The sequence below is a fragment of the Sciurus vulgaris genome (genome assembly GCF_902686455.1).
Source record: "Sciurus vulgaris genome assembly, chromosome: 12".
Classification (NCBI taxonomy): Eukaryota; Metazoa; Chordata; class Mammalia; order Rodentia; family Sciuridae; genus Sciurus; species Sciurus vulgaris.
The window spans coordinates 74,330,043-74,346,232 of NC_136473.1; the positions used below are offsets into that span (position 1 = coordinate 74,330,043).

General features: G+C 33.7%; 1 protein-coding gene across 1 annotated transcript in view; it reads right to left on the reverse strand.

Moving 5' to 3' along the window:
- SYT14 (synaptotagmin 14) overlaps positions 1-15,528 on the reverse strand; it is a gene marked incomplete at its 5' end in the record, with an annotated part of 180,624 nt that extends 165,096 nt beyond the window's left edge. Inside the window, 2 exons of the mRNA XM_079108120.1 lie at positions 10,932-11,147; positions 14,457-15,528. Coding sequence (XP_078964246.1) covers positions 10,932-11,147; positions 14,457-15,528 — 1,288 coding nt within the window. The remainder of the gene's footprint in view (positions 1-10,931; positions 11,148-14,456) is intronic.
- Positions 15,529-16,190: the final 662 nt, after the last annotated feature.

Consider the following 16,190-nt stretch of genomic DNA (forward strand, 5'->3'; position numbering starts at 1 on the left):
ATCCAACAAATTAACATTCAGGATATATAAGGAGCTCAATAGCAAAAAGGCAAATAATCTGATTGAAATTAGGCAAATGATCTGAATAGCTATTTCCCCAAAAAAGATATACAAATATCCTACAAGTACATGAAAAATTTCTCAACATACTAATCAACTGGGAAATGAAAATGAAAACTACAATAACATATCATTTCTCCACAGTTGGACTGTCTATATCAGCAAGACAAAAAGTAAGGCATGGCTCTACCAGTGGCCTGAGGTGAGCTGTGACAATGGTTCACTACTCTCTTGACCCAGAACATCCCACAAAATCATAGAAATCAAGATGTTTCAATCTTCATGTTCACATTAAGAACACCCATGAAACTGCCCAGTCCACCAATGGTATGCATATTTGAATAACTACCAAGTACATATCTGAAAGATGTCATTTTTAAAAAGTCTGTGTGTCATTCCAGCATTAAAATGGTGGAGTTGAGAGGTGTGTCCAGGCCAAACAGTCAGGGCTGGACACAGGGTCAGTGGCCCAAAAAGAATGATGAATTTTTGCTGCACATGCTTAAAAATGCAGAGAGTAATGCTGAACTTAAGAATTTAGAAGTAGATTCTCTGGTCACTGAAAATATATCCAGGTGAACGAAGCACCTGAGATGTACTTACAGAGCTCATGATCATATTATCTCATACATGAGTTCCCCTACTACACTAAGATGATCCTCACTGAAAAGGAACAAACTGTTCCTAAACCAGAAGAGACAGTTGCACAGAAGAAAAAGATATTCCAGAAGAAACTGAAGAAACAAAAACAGCATGGGAATAAACTCAGCATTAAACAAATGCAAATAAAGTGAAAATATTATGACAAATGCAAGAATTTGGAGAAACTGAAACTCTATACACTATTGGTGGGAATGTATATTAGTAAAGCCATTATGGATTACAGTACAGAGCTTCCTTAAAACTGAAAATAGAATTACCATATGATTCAGCAATCTCATTACTGGGTACCCAAAGGTAACGAAAGAATCATAACAAAGACATATCAGCCAACAGTGATTTATTGCAGCACTATTCACAACAGTCAAGTTACAGAACCAATCATGAATGCATGAGGTGGGTATATTTAGCTCCAATAGAATACTACTCAGACATTTAAAAAAATGAAATATATGGAGGGAGTGTCACAAGCTTGTGGTTCCAGCTACTTGAGAGGCTAAGGCAGGACACTGTCTTTAAAACAAACAGAAAGCAGATTTCTAGCCCTGCCTGTCTTTCTGGGAATTATCATTCCATCTCCAGTTCCTAGTACCACAAAATCTACCAAGATAGAGAAAAATCTGAATAGACATAAAATAAATAAGGGCATTGAAGAAAAAAGTAAACAAAAATCTCCCAATAACAAAAAGCCTTGGAAATGATGGTTTCACCAGTGTATTCTACCAAATATTTAAAGATTTAATACTCATTCTCAAACTTTAAAAAAAAAAAACTGAATAAGAAACATTCACAAACTCATTTTGTGAGGCCAGCATTATCTTGATATCAAAGCCAGACAAAAACACCACAGGGAAAGTACAGACTAATGCCCCTTGTGAATGTTGACGCCAAAATCCTCAACAAAGTACTAGCAAGCTGAATTTAGCAGCATATTAAAAGAATTTCACTCCATGACCAAGTGGGATTTATTACTACAATGTAAAGATGATTAAACACCCAAAATTCAATCAATATAACAAAACACATTAAATGAATGAAGGGGTTTAAAACTACATCATCATCTCAACTGATGCAAAAAAGGCACTAGACCAAATCCAGCACCCATTCATGATAAAAGCATTTAAGTGAGGACTAGTAGAAAAGTGTCTCAATATAATAAAAGCTATCTGTGGGGGCTGGGGGGATAGCTCAGTCAGTAGAGTACTTGCCTTATAAGCACAAGGCCCTGGGTTCAATCCCCAGCACTCTCCCCCTCAAAAAAAAGCTATCTGTGAAAAGTCATAGCAAACACCATATTTAATGATGAAAAAGTAAATGAAAGTGGAAGTCTAATACTTCTTGATTTCAAAACACCTTAGTAATCAAAGCCATGTGATACTAAAGTAAATACAAAGACTAAAGAAATAAAGAGTTCAGAAATAAACCCCCCAAACATGTTCAAATAATTTTGACAAGTATGCCAATATCATTCAGTGGGGAGAAGGATTTTTTCAACAAATGGCAAAAGAATCCAAAAGAATGAAGTTGCACTCTTACTTAATAAATTAATTCAAACTGGATCCTGTCCTAAATATAAGATGTAACACCATGACACTCTTAGAAAAAAAAGACAGGAAAAGCTCCACAACACTGGATTTGTAATTCTTGGATATGACATGAAAGGTATATATAACGGAAGAGGAAGAACAGATAAACTGGACTTCATAGAAAGTAAAATATTTTTGTGCATCAAAAAACACTACCAATAAAATACAAATATAACCCCCAGAAAGAAAGTATTTACAAATCCTTGATAAGGAGTTAACATTTCTTATGAAGAAAATTTGACAATTCCTAAAACTCAACAAAGAATCTGATTCAAAAATGGGTAAAGGATATGAATAGAATTATTCCAGAGAAGACAGACACATGTATGATCAATATGTACATGAAAAGGTGTATAGGAAAAATTGTTCAACATCACTTAATCACTAGGGAAATGCAAATCAAATTATAATGAGATACCATCTCACACCTTGTAGGATACCTATTATAAAAAAAGCTGAAAATAAAAAGTGTTGAAGCTATGGATAAATTAGGGCCTTTGTGCACTACTGGAGGGAAAGTAAAATGGTTATGCCACTGTAGAAAACAGTATGGTAGTTCCTGAAAGAATTAAAATAGAATTACCATTTTATCTACCTGTTTTAGTCAGTTTTTTTTGCTGCCATGATCAAAACACCTGACGAATAATTTTATGAAGAAAAAGTTTATTTGGCACTCATGGTTTCTCAGTCCATAGACAGCTGGCTCCATTCTTCAGGACTTGAGGTAAGACAGAACATTGTGGCAAAAAAGAGTGTAGTGAAGGAAAGCAGCTCAGCACATAGTACCAGGAAGCAGAGAGGTCACATAGGCTGCAACTAGCAAAGTTATAGGGGCAGAGCTAGACAAGCCCTTTGGAGAAAATATCAGGATACCATGTGCCCCAGATGCTGGACATGGAGATATGGGACTTGTTTGCCCCGCTGGAATGTGGTCTTGCTTTGATCCAATCCCTTCTTTTTAGGCCCCAATTTCTTCCTTTTGGAATGGAAATGTTTACTCTTTATCTTTTTATATTGGATACAGGTAATTTGCTTTTGATTTTTACAGGAACTCAGGCTGAGAGTTTGCCTTGGGTCTCACAAAAGATTTTGTACTTGGACTTTTGACAATCCTTGAACTGTTAAGACTACGGAGACTGTTGGAAACGGACTAAATGTATTTTGCACTATGAGATGGGCATGAGCTTCCAGGCGGAGGTGAGGGTAAGGGCAGAATGTTACAGTTTAGATGTGAAGTGTCTTCCAAAAGCTCATGTGTGGGGCAATACAAGAAAGTTTAGAGGTAAAATGACTGGGCTATGAGAGTTTAAACCTAATCAGTATATTAATCCCCTGGTAGGTATAAATGGGTGGTAACTATAGGTAGGTAGGGTGTGGCTGGAGGAGGTCGGCCTCTGGGGGCATGCCTTTGCAGTGTATATTTTGTGTTCTCTCTCCCACCCTCCCAGGAGGATGAATGGAGCCACTTTCCTCCACTGCACTCCTGCCTTAACTCGGGCCCTGAGGAATGGAGTCAGGTATCTATGGACTGAGACTTCTGAAACCATGATCCCTACAATAAACTTTTCCTCCTCTAATTATTCTTGTCAAGTCTTTTGGTCCAAGTAATGAGAAAGTTAACTAAAACCCTACCTGTTTCACTTCAGGGTATTTACTCAAATCAACTCGAAGTTGGGGCTCAAAGAAATATCTGCATTCCTATGTTGACAGGGGCACTATTCACAATTACTACAATGCAGAAGTAAACCAAGTATCTCTTGATATATGAATGAATAAACAAAGTATGGTATGTAATAACAGAATATTATTTGGCCTTAAGGAAATAAATTCTGACATATGCTATGATATGGATGAACCTTCAGTGCAATGTGTTGAGTAAAATAAGTCAATCACAAAATTACAAATAGTGAGTGATTTCACCTATATGAGTAAAATAGCCAAAATCATAGAGACAGAAAAAAATGGTGGTTTCCAGGAGTTAAAAGAAGGGGAGAATGGGAAATTACTCTTTAATGGATATACAGTTAAGATTTGCAAGATGAAGAGGTCTGAAGATGCACACTAACAGTACATACTTAACACCACCAAACTATATACTAAAAATGGTTACAAAAGTACATTTATGCTATTTGTATTTTACCCCAACTTTTAAAAATGGAGAAAAAAGAAGAAATGAAATTCTGATACAATGCTACAACATAACATGAATGAACCTTAAAGACATCATGCAGAGTGAAATAAACCAGACCAAAAAATAAAAATAAAAAATACAGTGCTATTCTACTTAAATGTGGCACCTAGAGTACTCACTTTCATGGAGAAAGTAGAATATTGGTTATCAGGGGAAGGGAAGAGGATGATACAGATTTATTTTTTTAATGACTAAAGTTTCAGTTTAGGATTATGAAAAAATCCTAGAGATGGCAATGGTTGTATGCAATATGAATGTACTTAATACCACTGAACTGTATACTTAAAGTATTAGATTTTTTTTTAATATATACAGTTTTTAGTTGTATACGGACACAATGCCTTTACTTTGTTTATTTTTTTATGTGGTGCTGAGGATTGAACCCAGTGCCTCACGTGCTAGGCAAGTGCTCTACCACTGAGCTACAACTCCAGCCCCTAGAATGGTTTTATGTGATATATATTTTACAATAAAAATTCAATGTAAAATTAATTTTTAAAATAAGAATTCAATAGTACTGGGATAAAGAGATCTCACTATATTAAAAGATCTCCAAAAAATGCTAACTAAAGTCTTCAAGATCAATTGCCCTTCTAATTGGTCCTATTCGAAAAATGTTTTCACACAAGAAAGAATCCTTCAAAAAAGAAGCATTCATGAACAAGAACCTGAAATCAAAGAAAAAGTTTTCCAAATATCTAAACAAATCATATAATAAATTTAACTTTCTCTATTGTAAGTCACTAAACATATTTTACATCAAAGAATTCTGGAAAATACAGATAGAATACCTTCTTCACAAAGAAACTGCAGAAATTAGAATAAGCTTTCTAAATTAGTTAAAATGCTCCTAAAGAAAACATAAAAAACTATTTCTATTAAATACTAAATTATTTTTAAAAATTAATTTTTAAGGAAACAAAAAATATGCTTTAGTGGCCCTAATTTTAAAGAATAAAATAATAATTTTAAAAGAAATAAAGTCTATGTTTTAGTGACCCTAATTTTAAGATAATATCAAAATTAACTGCATGAAGCTTCGATGTAACCATAAGAGGAAAAGAATGACGTGTGCATATATATCCTGTATATCCCTAACATGTAGTGATGTTGGAAATTATTTTTAATAGTGTTTTAAATTAATTTGCTCCCCAAATAACACAATTTTAATATTACTTTCTATAATATATAGATATAGCTTGCTAATCTCTAAGGTGAATTAAAAATAAAAAGCTATAAATAATATAAAGATGTTCAATAATTTTACACTAAATGTGATCTTTATAAAATCATCTTACATAGATTTCTAATATAAAAATGGAAAAATATTAATTAGCATGAAGGGAACTTCAGAGATTGGTCTAGCTCACCAATTTAAAAATCAGCAAACTATCTTTGATTCTTTTTGTTTTTGTTAACAGGCAAAGTACAGATTTATTGAAGGTGTAGGTAAAAGTAACACTCCATAAGGTAGAGGTGAGTGGGGTGAGCAATAGAGGCTCAAGGCCTGACCATTTTAAAATAAGACCAGTTAATAAGAAAATGCCTTTAATTTTAAGAATGACACAGTAAAAATAAAAAAGTGAACAAAGAGTTTGATAAATTGTTTTAATGTTTATTTTTCCTAGAAAATTTTCTTGAAGATATCATTCCTTTTCATAATTTCCAAAAATAAAAATAAAAGATGAATATGGCCACCTAGAGGAGAAAACATGATCAACAAATATGCCATCACTTTTTTTGTTGCTTTTTTTGAATATCTAAATTTCAGGTTTATAATATTAAAAAAAAAAAAAAAAAAAAACAACTGAAGGTGATCATCTTGTATGAAATCAATTTAGGGAGTTATTAAAATAGGAGAAGTCGAATAATATGAATTTTGTACTGGACCTGACAAATTACCTGATCTAAAATCTCTTCACTGCTGTAAAAGGGGGATAATCTTACCTACCCTAATGAATTGTAGTGAAGACTAAGTACAACAAAGTATACAGAAACTGAGTCAGGCACACAGTAGGACCTCAATAAGTGATAGTTTTTACTACCGAAGTTCTCCTGCACTGGTCTCTCCTACTCCCCACTGAGGCTCTTCCTACCCCAAGACTGTAGCAGATTTGCTTCCAATATTGGCTGTTCCAAAGGTTCTCAACTAGAATTAGGGTGTTGAATACTGAACTGAAGTCTCAGTACTAAGTTTAAGAGGCAGTACTAAGCCATGTGAAAGATGTACATTTTAAAATGGTTTTCCTTCAACCTTATAATTCTCTTCAGCTATTACCTCAACCCATGGTAGTAGAGTCTAACCTTCATAAACTTAGGTGACAATGATATGCAGAAAAAAAGGGTACAGAGCACTAAGGAGAAGAATACCTACTCTCTTCCTGTCTTTACTTGTGCCTTGGGAAAATGAACCATATCCTATCCAGACAACTGTTCCCAGGAGCCTCCTGTGATCAGTCATGCAGCGAGTAGTTTCTGAAGAGGCAGATCTGCAGATGTGCAAAACACCTGGTAGAGCACAATGTGTATCGGAAGTATTCCCCTCCTCTCTAAATACATACCAGAAGAGGGTAATTACGGGTGGGTGGGGGTGAAAAGGCTAATAGTTGATTTATAAACCCCTTCAACCTATTTCTCTTTCTTAAAGTTGGTAAGGCAAGGAGGTGGTAAGAGTGTAGGCAGCAAAGCCACACTTTCTTATCCAGTATTCCTTCCTTAACAACAGTCAATCTCACTTCTTTATTACTCTATCCTACTCAAACTTACACTGGAAGTTATTGATCAACTTCTACTGGAAAGGGAGGCTTGTTTGCATTCTCATCATCCCTGGTCTCTCCACACTCCTTGAATCTCTCCTTCTATGCATAATAAAATACAACATTCTCCTGATTTTCTTCTGTAACTCTTTTACTGTCTCTACTGTTTATGTGACATTTTCTCTCCTTACTTTCTCTTTCATTTAGTCTACTCTTATGATTTCTATGTCTAAGTATAAATAATCTGAGAATCTCCCTAACTCCATTCATGACTGCAAACTCAATGACCATATCCAAATGCTTAAATACCCTGCCTTACCACATATACAAAACAACATGTCATATCTCCTACTTATTCCGCACTTCCAACCAAGAATGGATCCCTCTCTGGGTTTCACATGTACATTAATGACATCATCATTCTCCTAATCATAACTGATGGAAACTTGGATCTTCCTTTTTTTCTAATATTCAAAATTTTCTAATATTTTTCTAATATTCAAAATAGGTTTAGTTTCTAAACCCTGTAAATTCTATTTCCTTAATTTCTTTTACATCCTCCTATATTCCTATTGCTACTACTGTAATTAAAATGTTTATCATTTTCCATATAGACTACTCCAAAGATCCATTTAATTGATCTCTTTTCCTATAGCCTTCTTGCTGCTAAATTAATCTTTCTAAAGCACATCCCCACTCATGATTACTTGGTGAAAAACCTTGAGTAACTTCTCACTGCAAAATAAATTCAACCCAATCTTCTGAGTCAGGAAGGTACACCAGATTTCAGACCTCATTTCTCTTTCCAATTTGTCTCCTATTCCCAATATGTACACTATACACACACACACACACACACACACACACACACACACACTTGAGACAAGAGAACGTTTTGTTCCTGAAATATTCCCTACATTTTATCACTTTGTACCTTGGGGTTTATGAAGTTTCCTCTATCTGAAACACCTAGACTTAAGTCTTTTAACCAACTTTCTCCCCATTCTTAAAAGCTGAAGCCAAATACATTTTCTCTCTGAGGTTCTTTCATTTCTCCCCCAGTGGATGCTATTTCACTTCCCTTCCTAAAATCTTCCAGCATTTTGTAGTGCTTCTGCATCCTTGACTGTATGTTCACAATGTACTATCATTTGAAACTGCTTCCTTCTAAAATTTTGAACTCTGAAATAAACTCTGTTCTTCCCCAAATCCACTGAACCTGTTTTGGGCTTCGATCTTTAAATAAGCAATAACCTATGGTACACAATCTATTCTCCCAGTCTGTTGTTATCTTTCATTAACCCTTGGTCCCCACCACCCTAAATCCCAATGACAACATTTTAACAAAGGTATTTCCATCTGGATAATTCATAGGCACATCAAATTGAACATGACCAAAACTAAGTATCTTCTCCCATAAACTTACCTCTCTAATACTCTCTGAACTAAATTTCCTGATTCTTTTTTAAAAATTTTTTTGTATTGGGGATTGAATCCAGGGTTGCTTAACCACTAAAGCATATCCTCAGCCCTTTTTAAAATTTTTAGTTAGAAACAGAGTCTTGCTGAGTTGCTTAGGATCTCACTAAATTGCTGACACTGGCTTTGAATTCACTATCATCCTGCCTAAGTCTCCCAAGCTGCTGGGATTACAGGCATGCACCACCGTGCACTGCCTAAATATCGTGATTCTTCACTTGATTCTACACATTTAACTATTCACCAAGACATACTGAATTTCTAGTAGAAATGTGTAGGAAAATTCACAATAGGTCCTAAATATCTGGGTAAAATGAAATGAGGTGACTCTCAGACAACTGTACCAGTTCCAGAGCCATATTAGAATAATAGGACTATGTGGAAATACAATCAAGACAGCAGAGGAGAACAGAATGTGAGGGGAGAGATGGAGTGAGTAGGAAAAAAAAAAAAAAAATCCTTAACTGCATCTACAGAAAGGAAGTATCTAGGATCGGGAAGTATCTAGGGTCGCAGACTCTAAACTCAGGCCTTGCTCATGACTACATGTTACCTTTACCATCACTGTGCTTTCACTACCCCCATCTTCAATTACACTGACTGATCACTTACCTACTAGGTGCCAGACACTAACTAAAAACTGTACTACATGTATCAATTGATATTCATGAGACAGTCCTAACAGATCAGTGTTATCCACATTTAGACACAATGAAACATCTAAAAAATTGACTATAGGTTTCCTAGCTAATATGTTAAGAGAGAGCCAGAATGTCAACAAGGGTCAGATTTTAAAATCCATTCTTTCTGCTCTATTATTCATGTGCCAGAGGTACACATAAACTGGGGACTGGGTTTACTGCTTTGTATTATTTAGACACATCTGATACTTTTTATTTCTTCCTTTGTGTCTCTTAATAAACCTTACTATATGGTAATCATTTGGTATCAAGTTAATTTATTGTATCTATGTATTAGCAGAAATAAATTTGAGGTATACTAATTTTTTAGTTAGCATGAAGCCAAAATCAAAAATTGATGATCTGGCCCCTTTGACAATTTATACTCTGAGGTAAGACTTTAAATCATCAATAAAAACAAAAATCACAGCTACAAAATTAAGGAGGATTTCTGTTTGTATATAATACAATATGGTATTTAGGAAATATATTGCTCTTTTCTTCATATCTAGGTATAAAGATAATAATTGCTACAAGAAGTCATACAAGCAAATGAACAGTGTATTTTTAATGTGAAAATAAATATACTTTAATTAATGGCAAAACTTTTTTATTTATATTACAGAAAGATAAAAATGTAAGAGCAGACTTTATCTTTGGCATAGACTGGGGTTTTTTGTTGTTGTTTATTTATTTTGATTTATAGTACACAAATGGGGTACAACTTGTTTCCCTGGTTGTACAAGGAGTCGCACCGTTTGTGTAATCATACATGTACATAGGGTAATGATGTTGGTGTCATTCTGTTATTTTTCCTTCCCCCCATCCTCTTCCCACCCCTCTTTTCATCTATACAATCCATCCTTCCTCCATTCTTGCCTCCCTCCCACCCCCCAGATTGTGTTTTAAAGTTCAGGTCAGCACATAAAATGAAACCAATTAGAGACAAAATAATCCTTAAAATTAACGAAATCCTTGAAAAACCCTTAAATTGCTTTTAAAGCATCATGTAATATAATATCAGCTCTCAAAAATTCATCTCAAACTGTTTTTCCCTTCTGCACAGAACAAATCACAATTTTTCTCTGCTGTGTGCCATGTGAATCATTTGGCTGATATTCAGGGGCACAGTGAATGAAGAAGCTGACATTAACACCCTGGAGTCATATTTAACACTGTGAGATACATAGATCCAATAAGCTTCTATAACAGGTATATGAGAACTGATTCCATCTATAAGAACACCACATTCTTTTCTTCTATATCATGCATGTTAGGCATATATGTTCATTGTGAAATGAGAACTACAATTAAAATATTACTTATATTATTTGTTTTGCTTTTTTGTGTTTCAGTATTGGTTTGGATTTATAGCTTGAGTCCAAGGATTTGAAAAAGTTATATTCTCACAAATGTGACTCTAATGTCCTCTTCTTATTGTACAACCACAGATGCTTATAATTTTAGACAAAAAAAATCTAATACAATAGTGTGTCATTTAAAAAACAAACTGTCTTACCTTCGTCTATTGATGCTTCACTACTGTATCCATCATACTCTGCAGATAAAGGACTGTATTTTTGTCTTGTTTCCCAAGCATAGTTCTTTTGTCTAGAATCTACCAATGGTAGTCTAGAATTATGTGTTCTGGATAAGGCCTCATGATATTTACCCAGTGCTTCATCTTCACTTTCAGAGGATGAACCATGCTCATCTTTGTCCATGTAGGAATTATCTATTTGGAATGACAGGAATAGGAAATGATAATTTTAATGCAATACAACATTATAAATTTGCTAAATTTACATATATATGTGTGTGACACACATATACATGTCAGCATATAGGATGAAATCAATTAAGAGACAATCCTTGAAATTACTGAATAAATTGCCTTTAAAGCATAGTGCTTTACAGGTACATACACCAATACACATACACACACCTTGAATCCCTGAATTTTCAGCTTTAGAGAAATACAATTTTTCATGTAAGAAGTCTGAGCTTTAGATTTTTATGTTTTAATAGGAAAATATTAATTTGTGTATTCTAATTATATAAATAATCTTAGTCACAGGGATTATATGTAATCTTATTACATATAAAGGAAATTACAGTGCTTGCCATTTATACAAAATTTTTAAAAGGATCAGTAGCACACAAAGTTATGATTGCTGCTGGTATATATGGATCTGATTCAAATAGTTCATTTAACAAGATACATTTTTTATTTTCATTCTGGACGATAATATCAAAACTGGCAATGCTCAGTACTAATAGTAAAATAGAAATGGGCAGACATAACTATTGGTGGAATTATAATTGGAACAATTTTTCTAGAGAATAAGTTGGCAAAATATTCACTTCTTAAATCTGCAAAGTGTCTTTGATTCATTTCTAGGAATCTTTCGAGTCCACTTCTAAGAATTCAACCAAAGAAAATTGACAGGTGAACAAAGATACATGTTTGAGAAAACTCACAGCACTATGTTTAATAGCAAAAGAAAAACAAAATAATACATAACCAAAATGTCCATCTTTGGGCCTTGATTAAATAAATTATAATGAATCTATGCAATGATATACTACACAGTCTTAGAAGTAAGGTGGTAAACTTACAAGTACTCACAGGCAAGAATAATTAGCACATCATGTTAAGAGAAAAAAGAAAGTCATATCATACAAGATATAATTATATTCCCATCATGTATGTGTGTGTATATAATATATACACACACATATATATACACAAACATACATACACATACATACTATATACTCCTTCATGAAATATATATATAGACATTCAGTCTACAAAAATGTCTGGAGGGATATATACTAAACTGCTAACATTTATCATCTGTGAAAAGTGGTATTACTAGAAAATTTTTACTTAAATATACCTAAATTTTAAACAAAATTTTCAAGAGATAAAAATTTTAAATTATTTTAAAAATCATTAGCAGCAGTCAAAATTGATCAGCTCATGATTTCATAAAATGTACTGCCCAATGTGTAGCCAGTAGTCACATGTGACAACGTAAATTTAAATTAATTAAAGTTGAATACACTTTAAAATCCCAGTCTCTATGTTGTCAGTCACATTTTGAGGCTCATAGCCACAAACAGCTATTGGGTTCTATATGGAACAATGCCTAAAGGCAGAACTTTGCCATTGAAAGTCTTATTGAACAATGCCAAGAAGGTGGCAAAGTTGGTCTTCTGATTCCCTGTTGAGAGCTGTGCGCTTTGAAGATGCCACAGTGGTTGGCTTAAGGCAGCAGGAGGGCTAAAAGCTCTGTGAGGGCACCTACTCTATGGTCAAACTTCATCTAGTATAAAATGCTACCTGAAGAAACCTTGCATCAGAAGTAGAAAAGGAAACTCTTCCTCCTTGTTCTATATCTTATAACTCCTATGCCAAAACCTAAAATAGAGGTATTAATAATATTATAGTGTGGCTAAACACAGGGTCAAAAAACTTCCAAGATGATTTTTGGAATACAACATGTTTAAGTTTAGTACTAACTATATTCTGGAAGACTTGAGGGATATTTGGTTCCTTTGGGTAACAGCATGTTTTCTAATAAAAATAAAACAAAACTATATTTAAAACCCTGTTCTGCTGGATTCGTGATGTTCATCATATTGTTATATTCTGAATAAAATACTATGTAAAATATTTTACTTTATTTTATGTTTCTTACGTTTGCTACTTTGAGTAATAAGCCTACCAAGACTAAGTCAGTTACCAAAATCCACTGAATCTCACACTCAAAAACTACTATAAGAATAGACTGTTATCTTATAAGAAAGTGAATTTACAGAAAAATTCCAGATAAATGTTTTATAAAATCCTGTGTACTTTTAGTCTTGTGATTAGACCAGCAATAAATGGAAATGATTTAGAATTATCAGAGGCAGTTACTACAGTATGAACTGCAATGACATTTTGAAAATTTCACAAATACCATGGTGGAAAACTATAAATGCACACAGAATCTTAATTCAATATAAAGAACTCACGACTAACAATGTATTGTTCATGTATACTCATTGTGAACTAAGCAGTCATAAAATTTTTAAAATATGGCTAAATGAATACATACATATCCTGAAGCATGTCATTCAAAAAAATAAGATCTGCTCTCAAGGAAAAATAGAAAACATTTTATATAGATTCTTACTACAGCAGTTTTGAAGAGCAATGTTGTATAAAGAACTTAGCAGTTAGTTTAAACATTAAAAATTATAAAATACAAGTACAGGATACCAAATAAACTCTGACTAAAGCATATACATACTTGAAAACAACTATAGAGTTTCTGGTTGTAAAATAAATGGTCATTAAGAAAAGTTGGGGGTTGGTGCCAGAGTTGTAGCTCAGAGGTAGAGCACTTGCCTCGTGCATGTGAGGCACTGGGTTCAATTCTCAGCACCACATAAAAATAAATAAAATAAAGTCATTGTGTCCATCTACAACTTAAAAAAATTCTTCTAAAAAAGAGAAAAGTTAAGGGGCTGGGGATATAATTCATACACAAGGGCCTGGGTTCAATCCCTAGCGAAAAAAAAAAAAAAGAAAAAGAAAAAAGAAAAAAGAAAGAAAGAAAATAAGGAAAAGAAGTTGGATGTCTATAATCTCAGCAATTCAGGAGGCTGAGATGAGAGGAACCAAGTTCAAGGCTAGCCTAGGCAACTTGGGGAGAAACTGTCTCAAAATAAAAAATAAAAAGCACTGGGGATGTGTTTCAGTGATGGAAGTACCACCAGGTTCAATGTCAGTACCAAGGGAGGAAACGATGGCCAAATAACCTAAGTATCAGCAGCCATACCTTGTGGTATACAAACAACATGAAGGCTCTTGAAATGATAGTTTTAAAAAATGACTTTTATATTTCCCAGTAAGAAGATTCAAGAAATTCTTAAATTAGATATGTAGACACAGACAGGAAAATTGAGAAATTTGGATATTGTTTTCCTAACTGAAAACAAAAACTCAAGAGAAAATTTAATCACTCAAACCAACATTAGGAGACCTCACCTTTTTCTGGTACTATCTTAGAATATTTTTCAACTTTACCCTTTGCTGTTCCTTTCTTGGCAGAATTGGCTTCATTTTTCTTTGTTTTAATGTCTCCTTTCACTTTGTGGTACTTTGCTGGGTTTATTTGTGGGTTGGTTTTTCCAGAAAATGTATTTTTAGAATTAGTTGATGATGGTACATATATATCTTCTTTCACAGTGGGTTTCTGTCTATTGTTTGTCAAAATATCTTTTGGAGAACACTCATTCCCTTTGAATTCTTTACACTTCATATGTTTTTCAGCTTCCTTTAAATGATCAGAATGCCTTAAATCAACAAGATGTTCACTTTTGCTGAAATGCCCCATTTTCTCTTGATCTCTTCCCCAAAACATATATTGAGATTTAGCATATTCTTCTCTTTTATGATTATCTGTAACAATGTATTTCTTTTTCTCATACAATATGCTTATTCCATTGGTGGTAGTCTCATTTTCTTTCATTTCTTGATATCTTACCTCCTTTAAATCATTCTTACCATTATTGGAGATTCCTAATCCAATTTTTTTACATATGTCAGCACTTTCAAGTCCATGACAAGTAGATCCAGCTTTTGTATCCTGCTTGATAACTGAGACCCCATCATTTTTCATGTAGCCTTTCAAAGAAGAATCACTAACATTACCAGTTTCTTGATACTCTGATATTGTCTGTGGCCTATCATTAGTATGTTTAAATAATCTTCCTTTGTGCATTTCTTGCTCTTGTGAAGCTAAAGTATTATTATAATTTATTTGCTTTGCTCTGTGCTCTAAATTGAACTGTGTTTTCTGGAAAGCATTGTTGTTGAAAACTTCTGGTAACATGGTATTTTTTGGGTCAGAAGTGTTCACAGTTTCTTCTGCAGCCGAAATTTCCTCTTCAGGGCGAAAGCCATTTATCATACTTGTTACCTGCTCAGCAACTGAGTCAGTTAAAGCATAGCTGACCTCCCCAACAGCAGTGGTCAAGTCTTCTACAGCACTACTGATTGTGTCCACCAGGGAGGACACCGAAGGCAGATTCTGCTGAAAAGTTTTGAAAAATGCCATTTTCTAATTCCTTGTTCCTAAAAGGTACAACAATGGAATTTTCTCTTCTCAAAACATCAACTACTTTGGAACTTGAATTTAATACTTAAATGTTGCTAATCATTAGCTCATTAGTATTTCACACAGTAGCTTTTAATTTTTCTGTAAAATCATAAAGCATTGGTAGAAATATGTTGAAGTAAAGACTCTTCCACAAAAAAAAAAAAAAAAAAGTCAAACCACTTGGTTTAAATGTAATGACATTTTTTCCCACTCCATAGCTATCACAACAGCAGCAAGATAACATTTTCCCCTCAAACACTATTGGTTTTTATTCTATACCTGAAAGAAGAATATAAAAAGGATTTTTATTATGTACTTTCAGTTTATTTATTAATAGTCTACACAAGGGAACTATCCTATTAAACTACCAACATTATTTCAAATAAAAATTATTATGGGGGAAATATATAAACAATTTTGCATACAGGTCAGAATGGGAGAGCAGGTGAGGACATCTGCTGAGTGGCACATGGAAAGTATTATAATTCACAAATTTAATCTTATTTGATTTTATAATAACCCTATCTGATAAATATTATTCCTGTTTAATAAATGAAAGAAAATACAAGGCTCAGAAAAATTAAGAAAATCCTTGACACCTTGACTCCTCAAGGTCAAAC